Source organism: Heloderma suspectum, chromosome 3 (assembly GCF_057233095.1).
Source record: "Heloderma suspectum isolate Gila_16-S chromosome 3, 16-S_ref, whole genome shotgun sequence".
NCBI lineage: Eukaryota > Metazoa > Chordata > Lepidosauria > Squamata > Helodermatidae > Heloderma > Heloderma suspectum.
The window spans coordinates 92,873,141-92,888,208 of NC_139460.1; the positions used below are offsets into that span (position 1 = coordinate 92,873,141).

General features: G+C 40.5%; 1 protein-coding gene across 5 annotated transcripts in view; it reads left to right on the top strand.

The window, feature by feature from the left end:
- Positions 1-8,470, top strand: part of RRP1B (ribosomal RNA processing 1B) — a 30,407-nt gene extending 21,937 nt beyond the window's left edge. The window contains exons 14-17 of one of the 5 annotated variants that reach the window (XR_014789125.1): positions 1,098-1,235; positions 2,825-2,891; positions 3,984-4,234; positions 6,759-7,254. Coding sequence is in view for 4 of the 5 variants with exons in the window: in XM_084843851.1 (XP_084699977.1) it covers positions 1,098-1,235; positions 2,825-2,891; positions 3,984-4,174 (396 nt within the window). In the remaining variant the exon portion in view is untranslated. Of the gene's footprint in view, positions 1-1,097; positions 1,236-2,824; positions 2,892-3,983 lie in introns of all 5 variants that reach the window. The other 4 variants (XM_084843851.1, XM_084843855.1, XM_084843854.1 and 1 more) reach the window with 4 other exon arrangements.
- The last annotated feature ends 6,598 nt before the right edge of the window (positions 8,471-15,068 follow it).

A 15,068-nucleotide genomic window follows, 5' to 3' on the forward strand; every position in this document is an offset into this window, starting at 1 on the left:
TAACAGGTATATTTGTTAGTATCCTTTCAAATTCTGTAACTTCCCTTAATTGCCTGTTTTGAAGTGGCTCTTTTCAAAACCTGAGAATGTCCAACGCATGATAGATGCCCAGAAGCCCATCTGTTCTTTATTTCATTATAATCCAGTACTCTGTTGTCTACTACTCAGATCTTTATATCTGTATAAATTGTTTTTCCCCAGTCAAAAACATTTTGTACCTTCTTTATTAAATTCAGGACTGTCTACAGCTAGTGCTAATGATGATTTAACTGGACTTACTCTGGTTTTAAATTTATTCCAGATTCTATTATATCATATATGTTTTTTTACAGCTAATGGTCTTTTATCACTATTTACCCATAATAAATTGTGTAATGGTGCATTCACAAGCCTCTTCAGAACTTGCTATTGTGGAAGAAGTGTCTTTTATCCAATCAGCTCACCAGTTAATACAGCTTGCATAATACATTTTTATACTTGATACAGCCAAAGCCCTTATTTTCTCTTCGTCTTGCAAAATTAATGCTTTTACACTTGGCCTTTTCATTTCATATTGTTTACATACACTTGCAAGTCAATGGGATTATTTAGAAATCTTTCCCAAATGAGGCCATGTTGTTTGTGTGTTTTTCTTGTTTCTAGGCCTTGCCCCTTCTTTCACAGTACTTCTTGTGTTCTATCCATTCGCTTCCCTAGAACTACCTGACATATTACTTGGGGCTGGTTCCCATACTGTACCCACCATGTGCGTGGGCCCATGGTTCCACCTGGTGTGTAACATTTGATAGGGCTATATGAAAAATGGGAAGTGAAACAGTCATGGAGATTCAGGATATTATGCAGGGTCCATTATGTTGTATGTGTGATGGGGGTGTAGGCCAACGGGGCCGTTTCTCCACCATCTATTTCCGGCACTTAAATGTGTGAGGGAGCCCCATGTCAGATGCTGTCTGTGATATCAACAGTTGCTTCACTTTGTTTTTCTTTCCATAAGTGATGCTGTTGCTAACCCAAAAGCTAAAGTTAAGCACTGCATCATCGCACCCTGACTCCACTAGTGCTCTCCTATGCCCAGCAGCTCTTTTATCTCCCTGCAGGAAACTGGCAGCACTACCTTTCTGCTAAAGAAGAAGAAGATGGCAAAGACAGGGAATGACTTTGTGAAATTTGAAAAGACAGCTCTACCAAAGCCAGCGTTCTTTAGAAAAGCTAAAGGGAGCATTACCTCCATGCAGGTACGGTAACACTGATAGAGTCTCGGGAGTTGCCCAAGTTTGTGGCTCAAAGGTTTCTGAAATAGGTCGTTTGATTGCCTTAGAGACTTTCTAAGATGGAGAAATAGCCCTGATGTGCCATACGTTGTTGACTGGAAGAAGGCATCTCTATTCCTCACAAAGGGCAGTATTCTATTTTTCTCATATGCTAGCAGGACCCACTACTACTGCAATGGGGAGCTAGCAGTTGTTAAAACAACCCAAAAAATGTGGAAATCCTCATTTGTGGAATAGGGCAGGGCAGTGGAGTTCACAGAAGGGAGCTCAGCTGACCTGTCCCAATCCAGAAATGAGCATTTCTGAGGTTCTTTTGCAAAGCACTAGCTCCCTGTTGTGCTAGCAATGAGCCCTGCTGGCCCAACAGGATGAGTGGGAGGGGAGTGACCCCATTGGATACTTCTCAAAGGCTGTATTTCCTAGCAAAATAGGTACTTTGAATGCTGGCCTTTATGAAATCATTCATGTTAGAATTGAGTGATTGCTGGATTAACTGTTCTCTATCCCTCTCTCAAACAAGTGTAGTTGTTTGAAAGTAGTTCTCTGAGGAAAGGCCTGGCTTGCCTCCCGAAGGCCTGACCTGACCTGCTGGAAAGTGGCTCTTTTTTCACTTCAGTGAAAATGTTGGTGACCTATGTTGGTAACCTGCCTGGCATGAGAAAAAGAATGGCCATGTTTGCTGTTTGTCAGGCAGATTTAGGTGTAGGGTTAGCTGGACTACTTACCTCTGTGGGCCAAACCACACGTGCCATTCAATGTGTCTTTGCATTTCACCTGCAGAGTTTTTGGTTTTTTAATACCCAAATAGCATCAGCTGGAAGGGTGCAATTATCGAGATCACTGGAGGCCAACCCAACCTGGTGCCCTCCAGACGTGTTGAACTATAACATCCATAATCCCATAGCCAGCATAGCTGTAGGATTATGGGATTTGTAGTCCAACACATTTGGAGGGCACCAGATTGGGGGAGACAGTTATAGGCATAGAGGGGGGAATTTCACTCTTCCTCACCTGCTGTGGTCCTAAGGAAAATCCCTCCTCTGAAGCTGGTATTTGCATGAGGAAATCCCCCCACCCACTCCCTGGCACTAATAGGAGATTTCCTCCCCAAACAAATACCAGCTTCAGAGAAGGGATTTTCCTCAGGACTGTAGAAGGGGAAGAGGAAAGAGTTAAAGTCTCCCTTCTGTTCTTGATAACTGGGGGCCCACCAGCTGTTCTTGATAGCTGGGGGCCCACCAGCTGAGGTACCTTCGTTAATGTTCGGAAAGTGTTGGAAGGCCACTGCCTGTTTTAGATCGGTCTTTGGAAGCTAACCTGTGGGCAGACTGATCATTTGAAGTACACTTGTATTCATGGAGCTATGGTTTATCCTGGTGACATCTTGCCACTGTTGTCATTTGATTGTAGTGATAACAGCAACTTTAATTGTGTTCAAGAGCCACCTTGAATGGTTGGAGAGACATGGCAAATATTTTAATTAATAAAGAAAGGAAAGATTTAACTGGTCCAGAGAAACAACTTTATCTGCCATTCTTAATCTCTCTTTGTAGTTAAGCAAGCTACAATCTTCCATCTCCAAAAAGGTCACCTTTGGACTGAATAAGAATATGACTGCAGGTGAGTTCCAACAGACATGCATGCCTTTATTACTTCCCTGAAAATAGGCAGGTTAAACAGAGGAAGATGGGATGCAGTTTTAAACAGCAATTGCTAATTTTTGCTTTCTCACAAATTATTGCCAACCATTCAGTTTAATGGGAGAAAGTAAAGCAGCCTGTGGGAAGTGGGGTGGGAACTACACTTTCTCTCCCTGTCATTGGGGTCACCACAATCTAGGCTGAGGAACAGATTTTGCCCCAAATGAACTCTGTCCTGAAGTCCATTTACTGTACTGGCACCCATAGACGTGATTAATTGTACTTTATATTGACATCCTAAAGCAGCCTTGTCCAACCCGGTGCCCTCCAGATGTGTTGGACTACAGCTTCCACAATCCTCAGCCAGCATGGCCATTGGAGTGATGGGAAGTGCAGTCCAACACATCAGGAGGGCATTAGGTTGGGGAAAGCTCGTCTAAAGTAAAGGTTCTCAAACCTTTTCTACAGACCATTGGTGGTCCAGCAGCTCTATTCAGGTGGCCTGCAGAAAGGTTGTGGAACAGTCAAGAATATCTACTTAGCCTTGCACTTGATTTTTTTTTTTTTGCTGACACCAGAGATCAAGGCCATCTTGACCAGGGCCAGATTACGGAACTGGTGAACCAGGTCCTGGCCTAGGGCCAGTGGTTTTCATAAGACAGTGCTGGTGCACTCTACTGAATGTTTGACGAAGAGTCTATGATTTCATAATACAGCACTGTTTTTGCTGCTGCTGCTATTAAAATGCTATACTTTGATTTGTAGAACAAAAAGTGTATTAACTGATCCATTGAGACCCCAGCAATTTTTAAGTGGCGCATGGGGTTACTGATTGAGAACCGCTGGTCTAAAGTATATAGATATTGCCATATTGACAGGTCCTTCTCCAGTAGATATAGAATCCATTAGGAGACTGTAGTTTCCAGTTTTTGTCCATTCCCTTAGAATCATTCTTGATGGTTGGAAACGATTTAGTTGGTTTTACCATTTAGTGACCAGATAAACACTTTTATATGCCTAGCAACAGGATGATGCAAGACTATCTTCTTGCTTTTTAATCTTTGTTTGATAGAATTTAAGAAGACAGACAAAAGTATCCTAGTCAGCCCAGAGGGAGCCTCCAGGGTGGCTTTCAATCCCGAGCAAAAACCACCCCATGGGGTGCTGAAGTCTTCTTCCACCTCTCCTGCAGAAACGCCTCAAATAAAGAAATCCTTTTTAATACCTGCTAAGAAAAGACCAACTGCCGTGGACTTCTTCTAAGCCAATGAGGAGAAGAGTAGTTTTTGTACAGAATATTTCAGTAACCAGTTATTTCTGGAGGTATTTTTGGAATCTTATTTTCAGAGTTAACATGATAGTATACAAGGTTGTGATCGTGTGACCCATGATGCCATTACTTTAAGGAGCGCCTGTTTGGCTGTACATTGAAATGGCTTTGTGTATGTTGTTAACAAAAGAAAGGTAATACAAATGGGTTGTGACCTTGGGCTTCCAATTACGGAGACCTAGGTTTTTTAAATAGCCCTATCATGCGGTGTATGAATTCATAAAGATTTATTCTAAACTGTTGCTGCTTGCACTCTGCTAATCTGTTGTTGTTGCTTTTCTAGTAAAGAAGTTTCAGCTTTTATAGGCTTAAGTCCATGGAGCTAAGAAGCACACAACTCCTCTCACCTCATTCCTGTGCTGCTTTATTTCTTTTCCCTTACAAGCCATTTCCCTTTTATTTTCCTAGTCCAACTTAAGTCCCATTCATTTCAGTGGATCTAGTCTAAGTAGGACTAACATTGGATACAACCCAGAATATCTGTTCAAGTGAACTAGGTCTACAGGAAAAAACCCACTTGAACCTCCACTGGGTTGCCAGTTGCTATGCACATCTCATTATTGACTGTATCCCAAGTTGGCACACATTTCCTGGGCACTTGCAATGGCATTGTTGGCTCCTTCAGATTGGTTGCTCTGTTTAATGTGTGTGTTCACTTTAGCAAATGTTCTCATTTTTATAATTCTCTTCCCACCTAAAAGGCCTAAGGTAGGGGCCAGGTTTTCATCATTTTCTCCCTTCATTAAAATGAACTAAGCTGTTTTTATCTATTTCTGAAAGCCTTAGTGCCTTTTGACACAGGGTACAGATAGTTTTGAAAATAAGGCCATGACTTTAATCTGCAATGTAAGATTATATTCAGCATAGAATATGCTGGTGTGCCTGTGCCTGTCTTCATTTTCCTCTTGATTTCAGTACAAGATGGTTCCTTTTTAATTTCTTTGCCTTTTTTGGGTACCACATCTTGAATTTACTTGTGAGGGGTTGAGATCCCCAAACCCAGGTCTCTTATATGTGACATAGCATGAAGACCCCATTCAGGAACCCTCGCACACACAAAGTATAATCACTGGATCATGTGGGTGGTTTTGGTTGCTTGCTTTTTCCTTTGTCCACTGGATCTTGGTAATAAAAATATTTTATTTCTCTGCTTTGTACTCTAAAGGAAGAATGGTTCCCCTGCACCAGGGGTGGACAAAAAGTAGATCTCCAGATGTTTTGGACTTCATCTAATAGCATGCCTGACCATTGGTCATGCTGGCTGGAGCTGATAGGAGTTGAAGTCCAAAATATCCGGAGATCTATCTTCTGCCCACTTCTGCCCTGGGCATTTAGTATTTCTCCAGAGTTTTCATCAAGTTGCAAACTAGTGATATCCTTGATGGTTCTATTTTCAAATGTCTCATGCGTTGTGCTTGTTCATGTTTCTATCTGTAGCTTGTCCTGTTGGTCTGAGAATGCTTAATTCCCCCTCCCCCTTGCAGTTTAAATTGTGTGAATTAGTTAAGGATGAAATACTTGCGTTCTGGGGGCTTGCATCAAATAGTGTATATCTTTGTTAACTCTTGATATTAGCAAATTATAATGGAAGGAAAACTTCTTAATAGAAATGTTAATATTGTCTCTGTTAAGTGACGGATTTACTTGTTGTGATAAAGGCAGTGGGGAACTGGAACCAACATAAGTCAGCAAAATAATATCCATAGCAGCAGTTGTATGTATGCTGATAATTACTTTTGGTGTTTGAATATTCTCCAGCTAGAAAGCACCTAAAGATATTGGGGATAAGAGTTGCTTTTATCTTTCTGCTGACCTGAACCTCAGGGCTTTATGCTTATCCTAATAGCCATAAATGGTTTTGTTATCAAGTGTGTTGCAGAACAAAAGTCAGGACCGAGATCAGCACCTGGCATCCACAGGCAGCTGCCTGGGCCATCCTTTACATTTTCCCTCCGAATCTGGTGCTCAGAACAGCACCAGGTGGGTCGGTCTAGCCACCATTTATATTTCCAACAATAGGCAGTAGCCTATGCTGCCTGTGCACTAGTGGGACTACCAACAGGAAGCTTGCGGTTCCTGAAATGAGTGGAAACCTTTGTTTCTGGAACTGGGTGGGTCAGTGGAGGTCACGAAAGGAAGCTCCACTTCCCTATCCCATTCCGGAAAGAAGGTTTTCTGCTCAGTTTGGGAGTTGCTTTAGGAAGCGCTGGTTCTTATTGTGTTAGCAGTGAGTCCTGCTGGCACAACAGAACTAGCAGAGGCCCAACAGCAGGGACCACCGATGGAGGGCACTTTGTACAGGGCATCCTCAAACTTGAGCTGGCCCTTTAATGAATGACACTGTGAGTAACCTTGGGACCTCTGGAATGATGAATGCTTACCAATGTATACGGTTGATTTCCCAGAGGGGGGGAATAGCTTATGAACGTGCATGTATAGTATACATTTTCTTGTTCTTCCCTGTTTGCCCACGAATTCATCAAGGGTTTAATTAAAAACAAATGCTTTAATTTGCAGAGTATTAGTTTATCTACATATCTGAACACAGAATGGAGACAAATGCAGCATCTTTGTCAATAAGAATATAAAAAGCAGGAATCTCCGTTTCCATTCCAGTTTGTCAATTCATAGATGTATTCTGAAGAAGTCTAGAATCAATAAGTCATAATGATTTGTATTTAAAATAGAACTTTGTAAAAAAAATTATTTTAAAAAAAAATTACTCAGTTTTGTAGTAAGTTAAGTGAAACAGAAAATCTGTTTTAAAATGTTGTGTTTAAAGCTTTGTATTTAAAAAGGTTTTTTTTTAAACTCCTAAATGTTTTATCAAGCTTTTGTGAATTGAAAAGCTGCTTCCTTGATCTTTTGTTTCCTCTAGTACCTTTTTGTTGAAGGAACAATGCTTTTTTTTGTTCGGGGGGGGGGGGGGCATTACACAACCTCCATCTCCTAACTCAAGATCCATGAAAATAAACCACTTAAACTTGTCTAATAAAGCACTCTCTTCCTACGGATGTTACATTTTCTTTAATTCTGTTTGGATTTAAACACTCCCCTAGCACCCCAGCCATCCATAAGATTTGGAGATAGTGATACTTAAAAAAAACACAAATATATAATATTGAAAAAGATCATGGTAAAAGCATAAAAGAAGAATTGTTCTCTGGGCATATCTTGGCCACCAAAATGCAAAGGTGTTGCAATGCTTCTAAAAAAATCGTGTGGGGTAAAGGAAGGAGGAACTAGTGTTCAGGGAAAAGAATTCGCCAATTAGCAACAGACTTCACCAATGCTTTGCTGCATGCTAGGGTCCCTTATAGTTAAGCAGTTCTAAGGGAGGGTGGGGGAGAAGTTGTTTTCTTAATCATGCAAGTTACCTCTTAACCTCTTAAATACATGATTTTAAAAATGCAAATGCTGGAGTGGGATCACACCCCTGAGCCCGCTCCTGCCATGGCTGTGCCCCTTTTAGGCCATTGACGTATATGTGGAAGTCAGGGAGTGGGGCCCATGGCTGCACCAGCAATGTTCCTCCAGGCGTTCACTCTACATGTGGAGAAGGCATGAAAAGAGCTACAGCATGGTATTCTTCCACGCAGAAGACTGCTTCATGCAAAATGGCTTTCATACACCCATATTGCTTTGATGTAGAAATCAAGCTCTTAAAAGAATCATAGTAGGGTTGGAAGGGGCCTACAAGGCCATCGAGTCCAACCCCCCGCTCAATGCAGGAATCCAAGTCAGAGCATCCCTGGCAGATGGCTGTCCAGCCTCGTCTTGAAGGCCTCCAGTGTGGGAGAGGCCACCACCTCCCTAGGTAAAAGTTGTCCTCCTTAAAAGACAACTGTCCCAATGAAATTGGTCTGTAGCTCAGGGGAATGCTTCCCTTGGCTGACGTTAAATCAATAATAGAGGCAATTATTCAACTACATGGGACATTTAAGGAAGCCCTACCCGCCCTTGACCCATGTTCGTAGCAGAAAAATATCTCACTTCTTGGTAAGCGTGCCGAGGATGAGGCTGCAAGTATGTGAATTACCTGTATCAAAATGCACAAACATGCTGTAGTCCTTCATTGCCAATGAGGCCCATGCCTCCAAGGTGTTGTTTGCTTGTGCTCCTGTATATTGTATTTGCTTCATTGTCATTTTAGCCATTTTTTGATGCTTAACTTTATAAAGAAATTACCTTGGATATACACCTGTATTAAAAAATACATCATCCATATTAAAAGGACCACTGATACCCAGCTTTTTGAAGTGGGATAGGGGTTGCATTAAATTTTAACTCTTCCAAGGAAACTAAACTTCTATGACAATATATTTTGTAAATTTATTTGCAAAATATTTATTTTATATATATATATATATACACACACACACACAAATAAATAAATTTTAGAACTGTATTTTCACAGTTACAAGGATAGGATGTCCATTAGACAGTGTGAAGTGGCCTATGAGATGCCATAGTAGATGAGTTGGGTGGGTGGGTGGGGATGGCCTACATTCAAATCCTCACTTAGCTGTTAAAGTCCTTGGCTGGCCTTGCAGAATTCACCCCTACAGCAGCCTTTCCCAAGAGGTGCCCTCTAGGTGTCTGGAACTACACCTCATATCAGCCCCAGCCAGCTTGGTCAATGGGCAGGGATGATGGGAGTTCTAGTCCAAAACATTTGTAAGGCACCACACTGGGGAATGCTGACCTATAGGATTGTTGAAAGCAGGGGTGGGAAGAAGGTAGATCTCCAAAAGTTTTGGACTTCAAGTCCCAGAAACCCCTGTCAGCATGGCAGGAAAATTTGTTTCTTTATAGCAGCCTTGCCTAATGATAATATCTGGAGGGCATCAGGTTGGGAAGGCCGCTTTTATAGTAACATACTGCATATCCCAAACAGTGTAAAATAAGAATGGAGTAGACCTTTTCGATGGCCATCCCATTGTCGCTTACAACAAATCTCTTGCTGATCTCAACAGGAATGGGTTAAGCCAAACAATAAAGCCCTTTGAAAATTTCCATTGAAATTAATAACTTAGTTTGACTATGCAGCTGAAATTATAATTCCATTAACAGCCTCCCCCCCCCCACCCCTCCCTGTTAAAGTTCTCATATTTGAGTAATATAAATAATATTTGCTTGCAGTTAGCTTTTATAATTTTGAGTGTCTAGGACTGTTCCAGCCTTGGTCTCTTTTGTTAATTGCTTCCTTTAAAATCCAGTTCTTTACTCATGTAGTACAGCCACTGATGATCTCTTATAGGCCTTATTTCTACATCAAATTTCAAAAATCAGAGGCAGTCTGGAGCTGTCCTTTTTGAAATATGTGACCTTCATTTAATTCCATGGGGCAAGGATGTTATTGAATAAATAGCTGTCCTTTAAAACATTACATGACTAGTCTGTTATATGACAATGAATGGTTGTAGATGAAAAAACACACACATTAAATTTAGATCTGGGGGTGGGGGTGGGTGGAGAACGAGATCTGTCAAAGGTAACCTCACTAAACCATGTAAGAGCTCCATAACCTTCAAAACAGCCCCTTTGTATCCATTACTCTAATTGCCTAAATCCAACATTGCCTCTCCCTCGGCTACTCAGGGCCTTCAGCTTTGCTGTGCTAGTGGCTGGAGAACGTAGTTCTCATTCCAGTGTAAATGTGCCATTACAAACACAGCTAAGGAACAAAAAAATAAACAACTGCATGAAGCTGAGAGTGCCAGCCCGTTCGTTTCCTCACTGAGAAATCTTCTCTAGCTGTGGCCCCAAAAGCAAAATGGCAGATTTTAAGAGCCCGAAAACACTTGTTTAGATATGGATTTTTAAATATATCTATACAAAAAGTGGACTGATTCAGGAGTTAAACTGTGTGGACAGTATCCAATGTAACATGAGCACTAACATAAATTACATTGCACTAGTATAAGGAACCTCTAGCATAAACCAACAGGGTTTTTCAGGGAATCACATCATGCCAGCTAACATTATTGGTGTTGCACTAGAGGTCCCTTATGACCTCTAGTGCATTACAATGCAATGTATGTTAGTTCTCATGTCTTATTGGATACTGCCCCAAATCTCCCCAAATAAAAACAACTACCTATAAGTTGTAATTTATGTGGCTTATCCGCCTTACAGTTCAATGCTGTACATATCTACTTAGAATGAAGCCCCATTGAGTTCAATGGAGTTCACTCCCTAGTAAGTGCATATTGGAGCCTTAGGTTGAGTAGATACATATAGAATTGCACTGTTATTTTCATGAATGGCTTTTTAAGGCCAGAAGCAGGCAACATGAAGCTGATGGGATCTTTTTAAAATGCTAACATCCCAGCTTTTCTTTTAGGGGAAGGGAAACCCTGACATTTCTAGATAGTATGTTTTCAGCATTAAGTTTAACAATATGGTGACAAATATATCAAAAGTTCAGGATTAAAGAAAAATGCTAAGGAAAATGCTGTTTTTCAATTTAAGTGCAATGGAACCAAGTATATAAATTTCAGATTGTTTTTACATGGGCTGAAGCTTTCTGTTTTATATTTGAGGGAAATAATTTGTTAGTAAGAATACTGTTAAGTTCAAGAAACCCACCCCAATTGCAAAATTCCATGGGACTGTGTCTACATTATTATGAACTGCATACAAAACCTATGAATTAGCAATTACACACTAGTTCATGATGTTTTTGCTGCTCTCATCCATGTCTGCTGATTCTGAAATCAAAACTAGATACTAAGTTTAAAAAAAATTTAAATAGACAACTATATTGCTAAACAAACCCATCTCGAACATATGAAATGATAGGCTAAAAAGATAGATGAGAAGAGAAGAGAAGATAGATAATCTGTCTTTATAGGCGAAACTAAAATTAAAAGTGATCTGCTCTTGTATACAGGTGAACAAATTGCACATTACTCCATGCTGGTTTAGTGGTTAAGACGCTGAACTGCAGACTGGAAGGTCGGCAGGACAGCAGTTCGAGACCCGAGTGCCGCGTGACGGAGTGAGCTCCCGTCTTCAGTCCCAGCTCCTGCCAACCTAGCAGTTGGAAAGCAAGAAATTGCAAGTAGATAAATAGGTACCGCTTTGGTGGGAAAGGTAAGAGCGTTCCGTGCACCTTGGTGTTCAGTCATGCCGGCCACATGACCACGGAAGCATCTTCGGACAGCGCTGGCTCTTCAGTTTAGAAATGGAGATGAGCACCACACCCTAGAGTCAGACACGACTGGTTGGGGACGCCTTTACCTTTTTTTAACTGTCCCAGATTTCAAGAGATCAAGTTGTGAATAGCCCTGATTTCAGAATGCTATGTGTGCATTTACTGCTATAGAAATATCATTGCACCATAGTACTGTCCCTTATTTTTTGTATTGTGTCCTCTGCTTCCCTCCTTCCATGTTTTAAAAGAGAACCACAATCAGGAAGTCTTAAGGTCATATTGACCATTTTGCTAATCATTGAAATTGCATATAAGCTATCGTGTTGTTTTTAAGGCTATATTTAATCCATTCAAGTTGAGGCCATTTTTCTTCACTGTAGGAAAAGAACAAAACATAATTATCATCACCCAGGTAACATGACTGAAGATGAATACAGACAACATTAATCAATTTACCACATGACCCCCGCAGCTCTACCTCAAACGCAAATCTCTTCTGCTTAAATCACATCACAGCAGCGGTCTGAGTTTTCCACTGTTTTGTGTGCATGCTTTTTCAGAGAATAAAATATGAAAAACTGTGGCTCTTACCAAGCAGATATCCCTGAGCAATGGGGACCGAAGGAAGGGGCTCGTGACTGCCAGACAGCATGTGACGTAAGCCACCCATAGCAAGCAAGCTGCTGAGGGACATGACTTATGCTGGGAGGAGGTTTCTTCCTCCTTGGAAAGACCCTGGGGGTTTTTGGCTCACATTTTTCATTTAAAAAGTATGTTTATAAGGGCATTTCTTAGATTCACCTTTTCCCACCCCAAGCACAATTTTATAGAATACAACATTGTAGAAGGCTTATATAGATGTACATGAGGTACATCTATATAATGTATCTCATTATACATTATACATTATACATTATATTATACAGGATATAAATGAAATAGCAGTTAAAAAATCTGCTGACAACAGATGCAGGAGGAAATTTGGAGCCTGCACAGACATTATTTTAAATCCGTATCTAGCAGCTAGAACTTTTTTTTCCCATTTAGGGTAGGCACAGGGGGCCGAATCTGGATCAATACCTAGGAGGTAGGGGGCTTTTAAAATCTGGAGTTGCAGTCCAATACATCTAGAGAGCAGCAGGCTGGAGAAAGCTGCCCTAAAGCCTCTCTGCCTTATGAGAGCTACTGGTCTGGTAGGCCCGGGATTTTCAAACTGGTCTGCCGATCACTGGCTATCCATGGAAAGGTTGCAGAATTGTCAAGACTTATCAGTATTTGGCCCTGCACTTTATTATTTTTTCTGATGATGGAGATCAACACTGTTTTGACCAAGGTTGGATTATCAAACAGGCTAACAAGGTCCTGGCCTGCAATTTTCATAATATGGCACTGGTGGCTTTCATAGTGTGTTGCTTCTCAACAGCCTACCCAGGGAGTATGATTTTTGTAATGCATTAGTTTTGACAATGATGCCAGCACTGAAGAAAACACACAGCTTATTTTCTTCATAATTAACCCAGAAATAAGATGTGTGTTTGTTCTACAATGTAAACAAACATTATTTAAGTGGTCCACCAACCCCCCCCCCCACACACACACACATTTTTCAAGTGATCAGCAGGCAAAAAAAAGTTTTGAGAACTGCTATGCTAGGCCATACCCTTGATGTGTCCACAGTGATTCTGCCTTTCTTGCTTGTTTGCTATGCTGGTGTCACGCACATCCAAGGAAGGCAGCTAACATAACATCACTTCAAGGTGACACAACCTGTTGGGTATCTGTCCTAGACAGTTTTCTCCATCAGGTTTCTTTCAACTGAGAGATACTGGGTTTCCTTCACATTGCTTACTGTTCCACTGTAACCTGTGGTTTCTATTTTTTCCACTGCCATGGCTGAGGGTATGCAACAACCATCTTGTAATCTTCATGGCAAAGCAAAATAGCTGAAATTGGATACAGTGGTGTACTGGACAGTGTGTTGGGTTTGAATTCCATCATTAAACCCAACACTGTCCATTGTACCACTGGGCACCGGTGTCTTTGGGGTTCATATAGCTACTGTGTCTCCTTTTCTGGACTGGAGCACCCATTCTCTTGCAAAAATTACAAATTAGGCTTTAGCTCTTACTCCCAAAGATGTCAGTTAGTACAAAATATAAAAAGATAAGAACCTTTGGTCACTAACTGCCTGGAATGAAAGTGCTTTAAATGCCTTTTCATTGGTAGCACTAACAGCCCTCCATCTGGAAGCACCCTAAGTCCCAAAATAGTTGCACAAGTCAAGTTCCTAATCTTCTATTTAATCCAGTTCCTCTGGAGATACAGATATTGATATAATTTGTGTGTGTGTATATACATACACATACTGAACCCATTAATTCTCCACCATACATCACATTCAGAAAGCCACCCAATTTACATAAATTGTTAGTTAAAGCAGCACTTAAACAAGATATTTGCAACCCAGGATCACACCAGTGTAAATCAGCATGTTGCATTACCTGCACTTACCTCCAAGAAACCGCTTCTTTTAGGAGAACAGTTACTGACAAAACGTATTGCATTAAACCATCAAACATGCATTTCTGCAGTTCAGATTTAACTGAATGTAAAAAAAGATGGATGTTGTAAGCAATTTTTAGGAAAAACTACAACAGACATAAGAACAAGATTCCATAACCACAAATCTGTGATTCTTACTAAAAACAAACAGAGCAGACTATTGCAAGACATTTTAGCCCACCTGCACATAGTCTGTCGGATGTACAATTGCTTCTAATTGAACAAAGGACATTGACCTGCTTGACAAAAAGGAAAACTTCTGGATTTAGAGACTCAGAACTCTTAATCCACATGGCCTTAATCGGGAGGACAATTCATAAACTTTATACCAATCATACCTCTGTTTTTTTCTCCTTAGGAATTTTAATCTCCCAGCATTCCAAACTGCTACTCTTGGTATCTGTTTAATATCACAGCTACTGATGAGGGTGGAAGTCAAAACGTTTAGTTCTAAATATATTTTGAAATTACTCTGTTGTTGGTCCATCTTTCTCATATATGCATATGTGTGTGTGTGTATATATATTCCAAAATTGTCACTCTGTTTTGAAATAGGACTTCAAAACCACCAATAAGTATTTTAAATACCATTCCAATGTGGGCTTGAAATAAGTGGAGAGTTTGCACTGAAGCTGTTCAGAGATCAATGACTCAGGACTTTGCAGTATGTGGCTTTGAAAGCTATAATTATGCTCTCTTTTTTTCTTTTCATTTTTTTGCATATCTGCTACTTTGTGGTTCCTTTCCTCCTACATAAGGGAACCTTAGCCAATCCATAAAGCCCTTTCACTGCATGGTAATCGCTACAACAATCAATATGCAGTTCAATTATAATTCATTAATTTGCTGCTTTTAAAAAAACAAAGTTGAAAACATGCCAATCGTGCTAGCTGACACTGTTTCTATTTAAAACTTTCTGAGAAATGGCATTGATTTTAGCCTTCTTTGTATAAAAACCAGCAGATTCAAACTGATCATAATCATGCAAACTGGCCATAATCATCTCCATCATTGTGTGGTCTTGATAACAATACCAAGTGTCAATTGATTTACTTTCAAAGAGTCAAAGGCAGTATTACCTAATTTAGTACTAGCGGAAAGGAAAA